The sequence below is a fragment of the Mirounga angustirostris genome, unplaced genomic scaffold (genome assembly GCF_029215605.1).
Source record: "Mirounga angustirostris isolate CCGP_5_RB_7025 unplaced genomic scaffold, mMirAng1.0.hap1 SCAF_1, whole genome shotgun sequence".
NCBI lineage: Eukaryota > Metazoa > Chordata > Mammalia > Carnivora > Phocidae > Mirounga > Mirounga angustirostris.
Window position 1 is genome coordinate 210,275,888 of NW_026991709.1, and position 14,755 is coordinate 210,290,642.

A 14,755-nucleotide genomic window follows, 5' to 3' on the forward strand; every position below is an offset into this window, starting at 1 on the left:
GTTTGCTGAACGAACAAGATAACAAATGGCCCCCAACAGATGTTCAGTGAGGATCGGTGACACCACTGTCATCTTTCATGGCTGGGACACATCTGCTTACTCACTGCCATCACCCCGGGGCCTAGCAAAAAGCTGGTATGGAAGAGGCGCCCAGAAAACCTGTGTGGAAGGGGTGAATGGAGCTCAGCAGCTTCACAGAGGGTCTCGTAGAGGGCCCCATGGCCCCTCTCCTCAGAGCCCACCGCCCTTCCTCCCCATGCCACGCCTGCCTCAGCCCCAGCCTGGCAGGCCCTGCAGAAGGCCCCCTTCCTAGCTGGGGCAGTCCAGCTGGCCTGTCCCGCACACGTCCTGTGAGAGCAGGGGAAGCACCAGGACTGAGGCCAAGGCTGCATACAACCAGGGCCAGTGGCCCAAGTCCCTCTGGGTGGCCTGGCGCCCACCCAGACAATCAGTGCGGCTACCCCATGGAACACAGAGACCACTGGTCAGCCTGGGGAGGGAAGCCCCTCAAAGCCGGCTTTCCAGGAGGCAGCAAGGTCAACCACATCAGGAACACAATGAAAGGGGTCACACAGGGACAGTCTATAAATTAAGTCCCTGAAAGTCAGGCCAGAGGCTTGCAAGGCATCCTGGAAAAACCCCCTTTCCTCCCTTTCTCCAGTTGCCTGGTAACCACTGTGCATCTGGGCCAGAGCAGGAGGCAGCTAGGCACAACAGGAGTCCAGGCCCAGCAGACGGGTTGGTATGCTCCTCCTGACATGCACAACGAGGCGTGGGGGGAGGGCCCCTAGCTGCTGCTTTCCGAGGCCACCTGAGCAGGGACCCGGAGGCACCAGAGGTTCAGGAGAGCTGTAGGCAGCACAGGGAAGGGGAGATCTAATATGCAGCGGCAACTGCAGGGGACCCCCTCTTCAGCTGGTGGTGCTTCCCCAGGGCCCCTGTGCCTTTCTGATGACTCTCAGAGCCTCCCTGACCCTCGGTCTCCTCCTCTGTAAAGTGGGCCAACACTGAACACCTGGGACTGTTCTCCAGCAGAGAAATGAGAGTGAGCCCGCCCCCAGAGGAACTCACTCCAAAGGGAGGGTTCCCCATCACAGAGCCCATCCTCCCCCACCCCATTCTGCAGTGGACCATCTGTGTGCACTCACTAGCGGTTCCCTCCAGGAGCTGAGCTGGGCTCATGGAAGGAAGGCTTTTTACCCGCCCTTCCAACCTGCAGGCCCTGGGATGTGGTCAGTCCCTCAGCTTGGCTCAGCTTCAGGCTGGAGACCACCCCCCAACGGCCCCCATCGTCAGGGCTGGTGACCAGAGGCAGGAAAAGGCTTCTGTCCACCCCACCCCCACCCCCCAGCTGCGCTCATTTCACACATGCAGGAGAAGAGGGTCTCCTACTGCAAGCAGTCCACCCTTACCGCCTCCAGCAGCTGTAGGAACAGAAGAGGTCTCCCCTTTCCCAGCTCAGCCTTGGCCCTGAGCATCTGGCCCTCACACTCAGCAGCTCCGGTCCTCAGAACTCCAGGGTTTTCATTCAGGGTCTGAGCATCCCGTCCGCCTCCCTGACACCTGTGCGGGGCCCAAGGTGACGCAAATCCCTGTCTGCCCTGCGCCCAGGTGCCTCAGACACCCTCCTCCCCCTTAAGGCTGTGGGTGGGACAAACCGTGAGGGGCGGGGAGGGGAGGTGGACTCGCTCGCGGGGGACTTCAGCCAAGTCTGGGTCACGCCTCGTCTTGGCGGCTGCCCGCGGCAGGACAGGCAGGGGCAGGGGACCGGAGCGGAGAGGCTGGCCGGGCCCGCCACGCCGCGTCCCCACGCCCCCAGCCACGCGGAGCCGCGTCCCGCCCCCCTCCCCCGCCCGCAGCAAGCGGTCGAGGAACTGCAGTCGCGCGCGCGGGCCCCGGGGGACGGTCACAGCCACTGCCCGGGGACCGCTAGGCGCGGGGCCCCGGGGCGGCTCAGCCGCCGGAGCGGGGCGGGGCAGGGCTCGTAGGCTCCGCCCCGGCCTAGGCCCCGCCCCGCTCCAAAGCCCCGCCCCCAAAGCCACAAGCTTCCGCCCAGGGGATCGGGGTCCGCCCCAGGGGCTCCTGTTGAGGCGGGGAGATGAGAAAGGGGTACGAGGGTGATTACTACCTGGGGTGATCTATAGCTAAGGATGCGGGCGATAAGAAGTTAAAGTTCAAAGCGATCGGCTGTGAGGTCTCGGCAGAGGCCCCTTCCCGCTACAACCGCCCACGCCCACCGTGGCGCCTTTGACCCGGTGAGCCACGTCGGCCCAGGGAAGGAAAAAAATGCCTTCTGGATGGGTTTTGCTTTTCTTCTTGCCGCCGTGGTACCCCAGGTAATACGGGCATTTCTTCCAAAACTGGAGCATTTCTTTGTTCTGGTGGTTGTTCATAACATTTTCCCCAGCTAATATTTGAGAAAATTCACATACCTTACACTGCACCCACTGGAAGTGTAAGGTTCCAGGGGCGCCTGGCTGGCTCAGTCGGTGGTGCCTGCGTGTGACTCTTGATCTCAGGGCTGCGGATTCAAGCTCCACGCCGGGTGGAGAAATCACTTAAAAACAAAGTCTTTAGGGGCACCTGGCTGGCTCAGTCAGTTGTGTCTGACTCTTGATTTCGGCTCAGGTCATGATCTCAGGGTCTTGGAATCAGCCCCACTTGGGGCCCTGGGTTCAGGGGGTCGTTGGCTTGAGGATTCTCTCTTTCCCTCTCCCTCTGCCCCTCTCCCCGCTGTGCGCACAAGCTCTGTCTCTCTCTCTCAAATAAATGTTTAAAAAAAGATAAAATAAAATCTTTAAAAAAAAAAAGTGTAAGTTTCATGGGTTTACTATATTCACAGAGTTACGAACCCCCCGTTCTCCCCTCCCAGCCCATGGCAATGACTGATTTTATTTTCTGCTTCTGTGGATTTGCCTGTTCTCAAAACCAGGGCATTTCTGCAGAACTGTAAGGCTCCCCATTGTGGGGAAGGAGAGAAAAGTGGGGTGAAGTCAGGGACCCACGGGAACAGGTGGCTTCGGGGCAGGGAGCAAGGCAGGGGCTCTAGGCCGCCTGAGGCCCGTCTGCGGGAAGCCGGTGCGCGCCCTAGGGTGCCGCAGGAGAGGGAATGCGGGGAGGAGAGAGGGTCCTTTGGGGGAGAAAGCAGGGGCGCTGACTGAGAGGACTGGATGGGGGAGGCAGTCAAGGGAGGGGTCCCCAGGCAGCCAGCCTTCAGATGGCCTGGGCACGCTGCATCTGTCCATCTGTGTGGTTCGGCCTCCAGTCACCAAGGGAGCCAAACTTTGTCTCACATCCCCGTAGTTGAGAAAGTCGGTGTTTCCTGCCAGCTCTTTGAAGTAGGTCCTCTTGTCCCCGGGTGCCTACCACTAACTCCCTCCAGGTGCACCTTGACATGGGAGAGAGGAGCTAGAAAGAGAAACTGGGAGAAGCCCAAGGCAGAGGGGAAGTGGGGGGGAGGGGGGAGGAGAGCAGGCCGCAGGGTGGGGCTCCATCTATAAAGGCTGTGAGGCTTGCTGGCCTGCCTGGCAGGAGAGCGAGGAGTCACCCCAGCAGGTACCGGCTCCTGGGACCCCGCAGGCGTTGGTGAGTCCTGCCCCTCTCCGCGCTCCCCCCGCCCCGGTCTCCGATCTTGGCAGAGACCAGCCGCAGGCCACACCAGCACCACCTGTCCCGTGCAGAGGGCCCTGGGTGTCGGACTTGAGATGGGGGTGTTCCCAGTGCCCGCTGCTGTCCATTTTGGGGCCTCATCACCTCCACCTCTCCCATTATTCCTCAAGACACCCGAGGAGGAAGAGCAGCCTGCACTATGAACCCGTGGCTCGTGCTCTGCCTGGTGGCCAGCTTGGTGGGCGCCTGGTCTACTATCCATGCTCAAGGTAATGTCTTGGGCCATACCTCCCCTGCCTCCCGGGAGCCCTCCCCCCCCATCCTTCCTGCCCTCCCCCATTCGCCCCTCCCCTCTTCCAGAAGCCTTCCCCGTTCCCTCTCCACCACCGAATTCTGACAGACAGCTCCCGCCCCAGGGCTGTAGAAACTCCTGGCATTTGTGCAGCTTCCTGGGGGTGCAGGCCCCCCAGCTCCTCCTTCCAGAGCCCCTGTGGTGCCTCCTCCACGGTCCGAGACCCAAGGCCTCCCTGCCAGGACTCTAGCCAGCCCAGGGACTGTGGGGAGCAAGGGTGGCTCCCAGTGGTGGCAGATCTAGGGACACACTGCAGTGATGTGACCCAACAGGAGTGAGTCGTCCCCCCACCCACAGGCTACCTGTGTGCTGAGAGTTACTACTCAGTCTTCATGAGCCTCAGTTTCCTCATCTGCAAAGTGGGGCTCTGAAATCCCCCTGTGGAGATAGGACATGAGAATCCAATGGGCTGATATTTGCAAAACTCTTGGCCCAGTGCCTGGGCAACAACAGTGATAACCATTACTGTTATTAATGGGGAGTCCCTTCCCACTTCTCCCTCCATTAGGCAGCTGAGGATTTGGTGCATACAGTATCCACCAAGAGCCCGGCCACTATGTCTTGCAACCCCAGGATATAGGACAGGGCTCCAGGGGAGGAGGCTGAGCCCCAGCAGCTGGCTGAGCAGGGTCCCTGGCTTGGTCAAAGCCCCAGAGCCCCCTTCCCCGCCACCTGCCCTACCTGCCCCACCTGCCCGTCACTAGGTCTGAGAGGCCCCAGCTTCCAGCAGACCTTACCTTTGCCCAGGATCGGGCTGGGCTTCATTCCCATTGTCCTACTATCAGAGGCCCATTCCAGGAGCCAGGCCCAGCTTGGGGCCCTTTGATCCTGGGAGCAGAGTGGCCCCCGGCCTGCCTCGTACTGCAACCGAGGGTCCATCCAGCACCCCTGCCCCTTGCCCTCTGGGCCCAAGGTTTGGAGATGCGGGGGAGCACTAAAGTCCTCCCCCATCCTTCCTACTGCACTTGGCCAGAACTCAGGTGTGGTGCCTGGAGGCAGGGGGCAGCTGAGGGATGGATCCCTCAGGGCCTTGAAGGCCTCTCACTGTCTGTCTCATCAATTCCACCTGCTCATGCTCCCAGGCCCTGCCGGCACACCTCTTCTTCCAAGCCCACCCCGCTCCAGGTCCCTGCTCTTCCCCCCTCCCAGCACAGACCGACCCCTGGGTCTCCCCACCAAGCTGAGAGAGCCCCATGTCCAATCCCCCTCTGTGTTTGTCTACACATCTGGCACCTAGTAGGAACTCGAAATGCTTTTTTCAAGCAATCAGTAAATGAACAGAGACCTCCTGGTTTCTGGCCCGCTGACTGAGTGGTCACTCTGCTGGGGACAGAAGGGCAGAGGCCCTTGAGATGGCCCTAGGTGGGGGAGGGCCAGGCTGAGCAGGACTTGGGGCGTCAGGAGCGGCCAGCCAGACCGTTCATTTTAGGAGGGCCTGGGCTGAGCGTGGTGGCCCCCAGCGCCTCCTCGGGGCGCTCCATCTGCGCCCCTTGCCCTCCGCCCCAGAGCAGAAGTGGCTTTGGTCCCTCATTCATTGTGTGGTCCTGGGCCCTTCCCAGCCCGGGACTGTGGACCCCCTCCAACTCCTGCCAGCCGTCCCCATATCAGGAGCCAAAGGGGAGCCGCGTTGGCCTCCTTCTCACCTGGGCTGGGAGGGCTGTGGTCTGTTTTGGGGTGCCTGCGTCTGGGGCAGCCCGTGCAGAGTGCATGTGCACACAGAGACGTGAGCTCCGGCCGTGCTTGCAGGTGTCTCTGAGGACTGCTGCCTGGCCTACCACTCCCGTGTTCGGCCTGGCTTCCTCCGGTACGCCCGGAGTTACCGGCGCCAAGAAGTGAGCGGCAGCTGCAATCTGCCTGCTGTGATGTGAGTGGGACTGTGGGAGGCTGGCGTGGGCAGGGGGAGTCTCCTGCACAGCTTTGCTCCCTGCTCACACCCTAACCTGGGGACCCGCTCCCCCACCCCATCCCCCAGATTCTTCTTCCCGAAAAACAAGACCCTGTGTGCGAACCCACGGGACAGCTGGGTGCCGAAGATGGTAGACTTCCTGGATGCTGGGAACAAGACCCTCTCAAAGCGCCACTGGAGACACTTGCAAGGTGGGTGAGACCCACGCCCAGCCTCCAGGGGGCCTCCGCCTCCCTGCTGTGGGCCCCTGGGCTCCTCAACCCCCAAAGGAGGGGATCGAAGTCCAGCATGCTGACAGCTGCCGCCGCCCCAAAGAGGACCCGCCGATTGCTGGTGAGTGGAGACTGAGTGAATGAACAACTCTTTTAGCCAAGACTTTTTCCACTGTTAGAAATGGCAAACGCAAGCAAATGGGAAACTCGTCGGCTCAAGTAACTAGCCAACGGCTTCAGGCTTGGCTGGATCCAGGTGCTCAGAGAGTATTGGTGGAGTTCTTATCTATTTCTTTCTCTCTTGTACAGTCATCCTCTTTGGAGCTAGGAAGTCGAGCATTGGAATCTCCAAGCTGCCGCTGCCCAAGGTTAGCAGGTTCACCAGAAGCGACAAGGAAAACTACCCTCCTGACAAAAGCTAATCCAGGTAAGGACTCTGATCATGTGACCATCCCCCACCCATCACCACTGCTGAGGGATGAAGGCTCATGATCAGCACAGACTGGGTGAGGGGACTCCCTTCCAGGACCAAGGAGGCTGGTTCTGTGGTCAGCCCTGTAGGCTGACACTCGGGGCTGTTTACTGCCCTAACCCAGCCTAGGGGGCTTCAGCAAGTGCTGCAATGAAATGTCAGGTGTGCGGACCAACAGCTGCAGGGCCCCCAGCTCCACTCCAGTCCCCATCACCTGCCGGCCTCTCCAATCCCCCCTGCAGGACCGTGAGCCAACACATCTCCAGGATTAGCCCAGTGCAAGATGGGCTGGACCTTCCTCCACTGCAACAGTCCCCTGCGGCTCCGGGTGCCCCAGCCTCCCTGTCATTCGGGCCAAATTCAGTCCTGTGCCTGAGCCTGCGGTTGGCTCCCTCCCATCACCCCTGCCCCATCCCGCTCCTCAGGCAGCTGGAAGGAGAGAGCTGACCTTACTTCAAGCCCTCTTGCCTGCTCCAGGAGCCAGAGTCTGCGCTAAGCTATGGGTCTTGTAGAGGATCACTGGAATACATTGCCCGCCTGCAGCCTCTTGCCACCCACCCTGGGCCACTCCTGCCGGGTCCCTCTGGGTCCTTGCAAAGCACCAGTCCATCCCAGGACACTTCTCCCAGGCTGCTTTTCTATAGTTTTTTAAATAAACCTTTGATGAGATGCCATGCCTGTCGCGTTTCAGTTTGGGGTGTGAGTTGCTGCCCCTGCCTGTGTTGAATCCCACGTGACCATCCCATCCCCAGATCTGTGCTGGCAATCCTCACAGCTGATGGCTCCCAGGGGACATGCTGGCTGCAGGCCCGGGTTCGAGTCCAGTTGGTGACCTTGAGCAAACCCCTTGCTCTCTTGGCGCCTCTTTCCTTGCCTCTAAAACGGGGCTCACTGTGCTTGTTCTGCTCAGCTCCCTGGGCTGTAGTGAGGCTGGCTAATGCGGAGGAGCCCTCTGCAAGCTCTGACAGGGGTCCAGAGAAGCTCCGGTTGGGTCAGGGGGACCAGAACTAGGCCAGGAACAGAGCCCTGGGACCAGGCACCAGTGACCATCCTGCAGGGAGAGGCAGGGCCACATTCAGGTCACTCAGCCAGACTCAAGTCATCCAACTGTCCTCTCCCCGGGCGGTCTGTTTCCACCACGAGAGAGAACATTCCAGATGAAAACCAAATGCTCCCTCTCTAGAGGACAAGAGGCGGTTTGGGGGCTGATGGGTCACACCCAGGCCCCGCTAGGCTGTGGAGGCGATTCGGGCAGATTCTACAAACTCTCTAAGCCTTGGTTCCGCCCCCTGTAAAATGGGTGATATCGCCGATTTTCTCAGACAGGTCAGCGGGGACCAAATGCTCTACTGTCTGGGGTGCCTGGCTGGCTCAGTCAGGAGCGCGTGTGACTCTGGACCTTGGGGTCGTGAGCTCCAGCCCCACACTGGGTGTAGCGATTACTAAAAAAATAAGTAAGGAAACTTAAAAAAAATAAACGTGCCGTCTGACAGGCACAGCGTCCGCACACGCTGACTGCACAGCCACGCTCTCCCGGGACGGACGCGGGCTCTGCTGCCTGCCGCCGGGGGTCACCTTCACCTCCGTAAGCCTGCTTTCCAATCGGTGAAATGGGGATGAGCACAACAGCCTCTATTCCAGGGGGTTGCGAGGACTAGTAAATGGGTTGACAATGGGAAAATACTTGGAACGGCGCCTGGCACATCATACGTGGTCAGGAAGCATGAGCCGTTGTCGTCAGGATCGGTGAACCCGCAAGGGCTTCCAGGGGTGGCCACCATCAGCCTGGCCTTGTGCCACTCACGGGTCTGAAGTTCACAGAACCTGCCTGCACCCTGGGACCGTGTCCCCCACCCCCAGGTGGACAGTGGCCTTCCCGTGTCTCACCTGCATGGTTTCTCCTCCGAGCCCCAGGCTGAAGTCCATCCTACCCTCCAGGGCCTCCTGCTCCCCGACCTGTGAGCCCGGCCTGGCCCTCCTGAGGGCAGCATCTCCTGACTTCCAGAACATGCCAAAGGGGCAGACTCAACCCAAAATAACTTTATTGTTGTCTCTGCTTCTGATATAAAAGCAGGCTGGAACCCTAGCCCACCCCACCGGGGGCTCGAGCACGGCTGCGTGTCACCAACTCTGGCTGGGGCCCCAGAGGCTCTTTGGCTCAGAGGGCCAAGGCCCAGGCCCACCCCAGCTGTCCGTTCCCATGTCCCACCGCGCCCCGGGGTGAGCCCTGGGGCAGTGCAGCAGTGTAAGCCTGAGACTGACCAGCTACGGTGAATCACAGGCCCCTCCTTGACCCTGGCTGGTGGAGGAGGACGGTGCATGCCATGGCTTCCAGCTGTCTCCAGACAAGGCGGAATGTTGGGGTCCCCCTGGGCAGAGGCTGGGTTCGCCTGAGGTCGCAGAATCACATTTTACTCTTCCTGAGTTTTGGGGTTCCACCTGGTCAGTGATCCCATTGCTGGTGGGATCGGTAGCCCCCCAACTCCAGAATCTGCCGTTCAGGAGAAGAGGATGAATGGGGGGCCCTGGGGCGCACCCGAGGCCAAGGCTTCACCAGGGTCACCAGGGTCTCTCTGCGGTGTGCAGTGAGCTGAGTGACATCAGTTTCCCCCAAATCCTGCCGGAAGAGGCAAGGATGGGGCAGTGCGCATGCAGGGAGTCCAGAGAGGGGGCTGCGGGAGGGGCCTGAGGTCAGGCAGGAGGTACGGGCTTCTTCCAGCTACAGCAGCCGCAGATGCACCTTCAGCCGCAAGGCCCCGCCCCCTGGTGTCAGCTGCCCCTTCGGCCAGGTGCCCCAGGGCCCTGCCACGCTCACCACCTCCAGCTGGTAGGTTCCAGGCCCTGGCCTCCGTCGCCCCAGCTGCAGGGAGCTGAGGCCCCGGAAGTGATGCATGTGGAAGAAACCTGGCCCATTGCCACGGGCAATGACATAGCGGACCCGTCCCCGCAGGCTCTCCAGGGCGGGCCGCAGCTCCAGAATGTGCTCAGCCCCACCCAGGCGTGAGAGGTTCAGGCCCAAGGTCAGTGGGGCCTCCGAGTCAAGGCTGGCCAGGCTCACCTGTGGACAAAGACCAGGCAGGTGCCGGTCAGAGGCGGGGAGAATGGGAATGCAGTGGATAGGGGCCACAAGAGAGGAGCTGCCCAATAGCCTTCCGGTTCCCGGGGTGGGGGGGTTTGCGACGCTTCCTGCATCTGGGCTCTTTGAGAGCGCCCTGTGTGCAGATGACAAACCCCTCTTTATGTGAACTGCTCTGAGTGCGCTCCTGGTCCTGGCAGCCGGACAGGGCCCTGAATGAGCCAGTGGCCTCAATGGCAGGCTAACCGGGACCGGGTGACGTAGCCAGTCCTACAGGAGGTGATCTGTGTTTTCTTCTCCTTGGCTCTGGGCACTGCTATTTGTTCCGCCTCATTTACATGTTGGGGGGGGGGTGTGCTTTGTGGTTGTGTTAATGTGAAAGCTAGTCCTGTTTCCCTGCCCCTCCGGTCTGGAGACTTCAGCCCTCCCCCACTACCCGGCAGTGTTGCTCAGACATGTGCTCTTGCTGACACCTGCTGGCAGTCTTGGGTATTGCAGGCAAAGCCGGGGAGGGTGCAGGGGAATGGGGGGAAGGGGGCAGCCCCCCTCCACCCAGATCCACGGGCGCCCAGCCCAGGAGCCCCGACAACCACTGCACTCACTCTTACAGACACAGGGCCCTACCTTTGAGAAGCTTACAGAAAACAATGGCAACAACAGGAAAGGGGAGAAAAAGGGGGGATAGGACAAAGTAATACACCCATATTTAGTTAAATCCAATACTGAAAGCCCCTCAGACCCAGCATTCCTATCTCACTTCTGCCTTCCTTCTCCCCACCTGGTGGCCCCCGTAGGCGCTGCGCTGTGGCCGGTCACGAGGGGCGAGGCCATTGATCTTGCATTCATAGCAGGCTTCGGATGAGAGCAGCTCCTCCTCGTCTGGGGCCTCCTGGGGTCCAGGGCTGAAGCCCAGGCCAGAGACACAGTGCCTGGGCCAGGACAAGGGGGTGGTGGGTCTTCAGGGGCAGGCTGGTGGGATCTCCCCCGCACCCCCTCCAGCCCCCACTCTCCATTCAGAGCCACACTGCCCGTGGGGATGGGTGCCGGTGTGTAAATGTGCGGGCGAGCCTTTGCGTGCGCATGCACAAAGGACGTGTGCGTGTGTGCACGCATCCCTTAGCTCACCCGGGCAGAGATGTGAACCTGCAGGCACCCCGGCTGCTGGTGTGTATTATGTGCACACATGTGGACACTGAGACATACGGATGCATAAGGTACCCAGGCGTGTTGGTGTAGGTGTGAGTCGTGCAGAGGCTCGAGGGTATCACAGAGTGTGCACCTACCGTTGTGCACGTGCAAATATATAGGAGCACCATGCAGGCAATTACACCAAAATGGGGTGTGAGCTCGTGTGTGCACCCACGCGTGTGCCGTGGGTGCCCAGGTCTCTGTGCACACGTGTGCAAATGGCCTGCGTGCGTGGACACGTGTGTGTGCGTGTGCGCGCTCTCACGGGGTTGGGGACTCGGCCTGCCCCGCTCCAGCCCCTCACCCTTGCCCGGCCCGGAAGTAGCCTTGGGGACAGCCACACAGGAAGCCACCAGGGGTGTTGGTGCAGCTGTAGCTACAGGGGCCTCCCCGGGCGGCACACTCGTCTAGGTCCTGGCAGCCCCCCAGGGCCTGGTCAAAGTCAAAGCCAGAGGGGCAGACGCAGCGGAAGCCGCCCAGCGTGTTGTGGCAGGAGGCGCTGCCACAGGCCGCAGGGGACAGCGCACACTCGTTTTCGTCTGTGAGTGGGGACAGCAAGAGAGAGAGAACGTGGGGGGGCGGCTTTTGCACCCCCAAAGCCCCTGCCCACAGCACTCCCGGTGCCCACGCAGTTAACTCCGGCTCCTCCTTCAGAGCCCTGGGTCAGTGTCACCCTCCATCGGGCTCTCCATCAGCCCTGGCATAGGTCTGCCCCACCCCTCCACTCCTCAACTGCCCCAGCCCTGTCATCCTCCCTCGAAGCATTTCTCAAAATTTCCCAGGAATCCTAAATTGCGGGACCATCTAGAATGAGGTTTCGTACTTGGCACAACGACACGGGACTGGATCATTCTCTGCGGTGGGGGCTGCCCCGTGCACCATACGATATTGAGTGGTGCCCGTGGCCTCCACGCACGAGGTGCCAGGAGCATCCACCTCCCAGTTGTGAGGAGCAGAAGGTCTCCAAGACCCTTCAAAATGTCCCCGAGGGGGCAGAACCATGCCCAGTTGAGAACCCCTGGCCTAATCAATCCCGGTCCCCACCACTAGAGGAGAACCCCGGTGAGCAGGGATGGAGTCTGCTACTTGGCCCACTTCTGCATCCCAGGGCCTGACGCAAGGTAGGTCCGGGGCAAGCTGCAGCTGGAGGAGTGAGGGCGTGAGTGTGCAGAGGGGGAGGCAGGCCGACCAGGAGGAACCGGCAGCGGGGCCGAAGGTGTGTGCCGTCCCCAAGGGCCAACTGCTGCAGGGCAGGGCAAAGATGGAGAACGTAGCCGAGGACCCACCATCAGGGGCGGCAGGAGGAACCAGGGGGAAAGGAGTGTCAGAGAGGCGGTGTGGGAGGGCAGGGGCAGCCGCGTCACAGAGGCGGAGGGAGGAGAGTGTCCAGGAGGAGCAGGTAGTGGTGCCCAGAACAGGGGAGGTGGAGAGGTCTCCAAAGAGTAGGCCCAACAAGGGTAGAGAGTGAAAGCCAGACTGTAGGGGAGGAGCAGAGAGACGTGGCAAGGATGAGGCTGCCGTGAGGAGGGCTGGAGCACAAAGAGAAGCATGTGATGGAGAAGTTCGGGGTGCAGAAGGCTCGTCCCCCAGACTGAGGGCCTCTGCAACGGCTATGGCAAAGACGCAGCATGCACGCCCCTGGTCCCCATTGCCACACCCGGAGCAGGCATCACTAATCAATCCCAGCACTCTTTCCCAGTGATCACAGGTACTGACTCAGAATCCTTCTCAGCTGAGCCCCCCAGGCCACCACTCCCTAAAAAGTGGACTTGAGCTTTGCCAAGCTTGCCCTGCGCCTCCCCAGCAGTGGAGGTGGGGGGTGCACGACCCAGATGGGGGTGGTTCCTAGTTGCCTGCTTTGGACAGATTCTGATGGGGGGCCCCAGCTTCCTCCCAGCCCTGGACACTCACCCACACACTGGCTCCACTGGGAGTGCGGGGTGAAGCCCTGGGGACAGCCACAGCGGTAGCCCCCCAGCTCGTTCTGACAGCCGTGCTGGCAGCGATGGGGCCCGTCACACTCATCCACGTCTGCGAGACACGGACAGGGCCAGACGGCTTGCCTGGCGGCCCCCTGGACCACATCCCAGGCCCGGACCCCACCCAAAGCCCAGCTCTACCTTCACAGCCTCGGCCTGAGCTGTCCGGGGCGAAGCCTTGGTGGCACTCACAGCGGAAGCTGCCGGGCGTGTTGTGACAGCGCCCATGGGTGCCACACGGGCCAGGCTGAGCCAAGCACTCGTCATTGTCTGCAGGGGACAGGGAACGGGCAGGACGGCCTAACGGTTAGGGGATTCGGGTCGGGCACCACCGTGCCGGGCCCACCGCCTGATCAACGGTTTGGCTTCGGGCAAGTCACTGTCCCTCTCTGTGCCTCAGTTTTTCCTTCTGTGAAATGAGATCTGTAACCGTCCCCACCTCCCAGAACTGTCCCGAACATTCAAGATCATGCACGTATAGGACTTCATTCGACTCTCATCGGCATTGCCTCCAAAGCTGTGTGACCTGGGGTGGCCGACTTACCCTCTGTGGGCTCAGGAGGGGGTGACTTGTAAGAAGAGACACCCAAGACCTTGCTCTCTCTCTCTCTGCCTTGTGAGCCACAGAGAGGAGGCAGCTGGTAAGAGTCCTTACCAGAAACCGACTGTCCCGGCACCCTGACCTTGGACTTCCAGGCTCTAGAACCGTGAGCAGTAAGTGTCTACCGTTTAAGCCCTGCCCCCCACGCCGGTCTAGGGTGTTTTGTGACAGCAGGGCAAGCCGAGACATGGCTGGTTATGGTGGTAATGGCCCACACTGGTGGTTTATTTCTGGCGGGCAACCCTAGTTTTGGCTTCCTAGAGTATGAAGATTCTTGACCCTAGACACTTCCCATTAGGGACTTGGACTCTCTCTTGGGTGCAAGAGACACTGGGGACATGGGGCTTCTAAGCCAGGGTGGCTCCTGTATCTGCTTGTGGGCTCATCCCTCATGTCCGAGCTGTCCCTTGAGGGGCCGCAGAGACCAGCCCGGGATTCCTGCCAGGATCCCACCAGAGAGAAGCATCAGGCGCTACGGCGGTTTCTCTCCCTTGCATCCAGCAAAGCAAACCAAGGGTCAGTGGCCCTACTGTGGTCATGTAAGTTTGATCTTCTAGTTCAGGCATCAGCAAACAGAGGCCCTGAGACCCAAATCTGGCCCGCTGCCTGTTTTTTTGTAAATGCATTTCATTGGCACACGGCTTTGCCCATTCGTTTATGATGCACCGTCTGTGGCTGCTTTTGATCTACAAGGGCAGGGCTGAGCGTTTTCCACAAAGGCCGTATGGACCACAAAGCTGAAAAGATCTACTGTTGGACATTTGATAGAAAAACATTGGCGACCCCGGATCCAGTCAGTCTAAGCCCACCCACAAGGAGTACAGGCTATGCGGGTGTGAGTGAGGAATGACCCGGAGCCCTCGATCTGTGGGAGAGGAGTCTCACGTGAGCTTGCCCGGTGCATGGCACGCATGGGCCGAGTGCAGGGCCCGCACGTGTACGCGCATCGAACTGCCCTCGTTAGGTGTGCGCATCTTCGGGGACAGAGAAAATAACTGTACAGAGAACGAGAAATGCAGCTTGTTTCAAGGCTCATAGGCTCTTCCCAGATGGGCACACAACTCGCTCCAGCACCTCCTTCTGCCCTTTGTATAAATGTCCCTTTCGACGAGGCTTCTCCTGACGCCTACGCGAAATACTGCAGCCTTCCCGATCTCGTTACTCTGCTTTATGTTTTCTTTCTTTCGCGCCACGCGTCGCCTTCCAACACACTCTGGTGTTAACTTACTGTCTGCTTCTGCCTGGATGCCCTGCTAGTGGGGACCATCTGCGGCATGGCAAGCTTGCCCTTGTGTGCACTGCTGAGCCCTCGGGGTTTAGAACAGGCCTAGGCAAATCGCTTCTGCAAAGGGACAGCTGG

At 60.4% G+C, this 14,755-nt stretch overlaps 2 protein-coding genes across 2 annotated transcripts in view; one reads left to right on the forward strand and one right to left on the reverse strand.

The window, feature by feature from the left end:
* Positions 1-6,801, forward strand: part of CCL25 (C-C motif chemokine ligand 25) — a 35,223-nt gene extending 28,422 nt beyond the window's left edge. The window contains 6 exon segments of the mRNA XM_045863143.3: positions 3,780-3,878; positions 5,708-5,825; positions 5,934-6,058; positions 6,389-6,473; positions 6,475-6,506; positions 6,794-6,801. Coding sequence (XP_045719099.2) covers positions 3,780-3,878; positions 5,708-5,825; positions 5,934-6,058; positions 6,389-6,473; positions 6,475-6,506; positions 6,794-6,801 — 467 coding nt within the window.
* A 1,787-nt stretch (positions 6,802-8,588) lies between these two features.
* Positions 8,589-14,755, reverse strand: part of FBN3 (fibrillin 3) — a 54,190-nt gene continuing 48,023 nt past the window's right edge. Inside the window, exons 57-61 of the mRNA XM_045902252.2 lie at positions 12,936-13,064; positions 12,727-12,846; positions 11,120-11,354; positions 10,406-10,556; positions 8,589-9,609 (exon numbers count right to left, since the gene is read on the reverse strand). Coding sequence (XP_045758208.1) covers positions 9,271-9,609; positions 10,406-10,556; positions 11,120-11,354; positions 12,727-12,846; positions 12,936-13,064 — 974 coding nt within the window. The 3' untranslated portion in view covers positions 8,589-9,270. The remainder of the gene's footprint in view (positions 9,610-10,405; positions 10,557-11,119; positions 11,355-12,726; positions 12,847-12,935; positions 13,065-14,755) is intronic.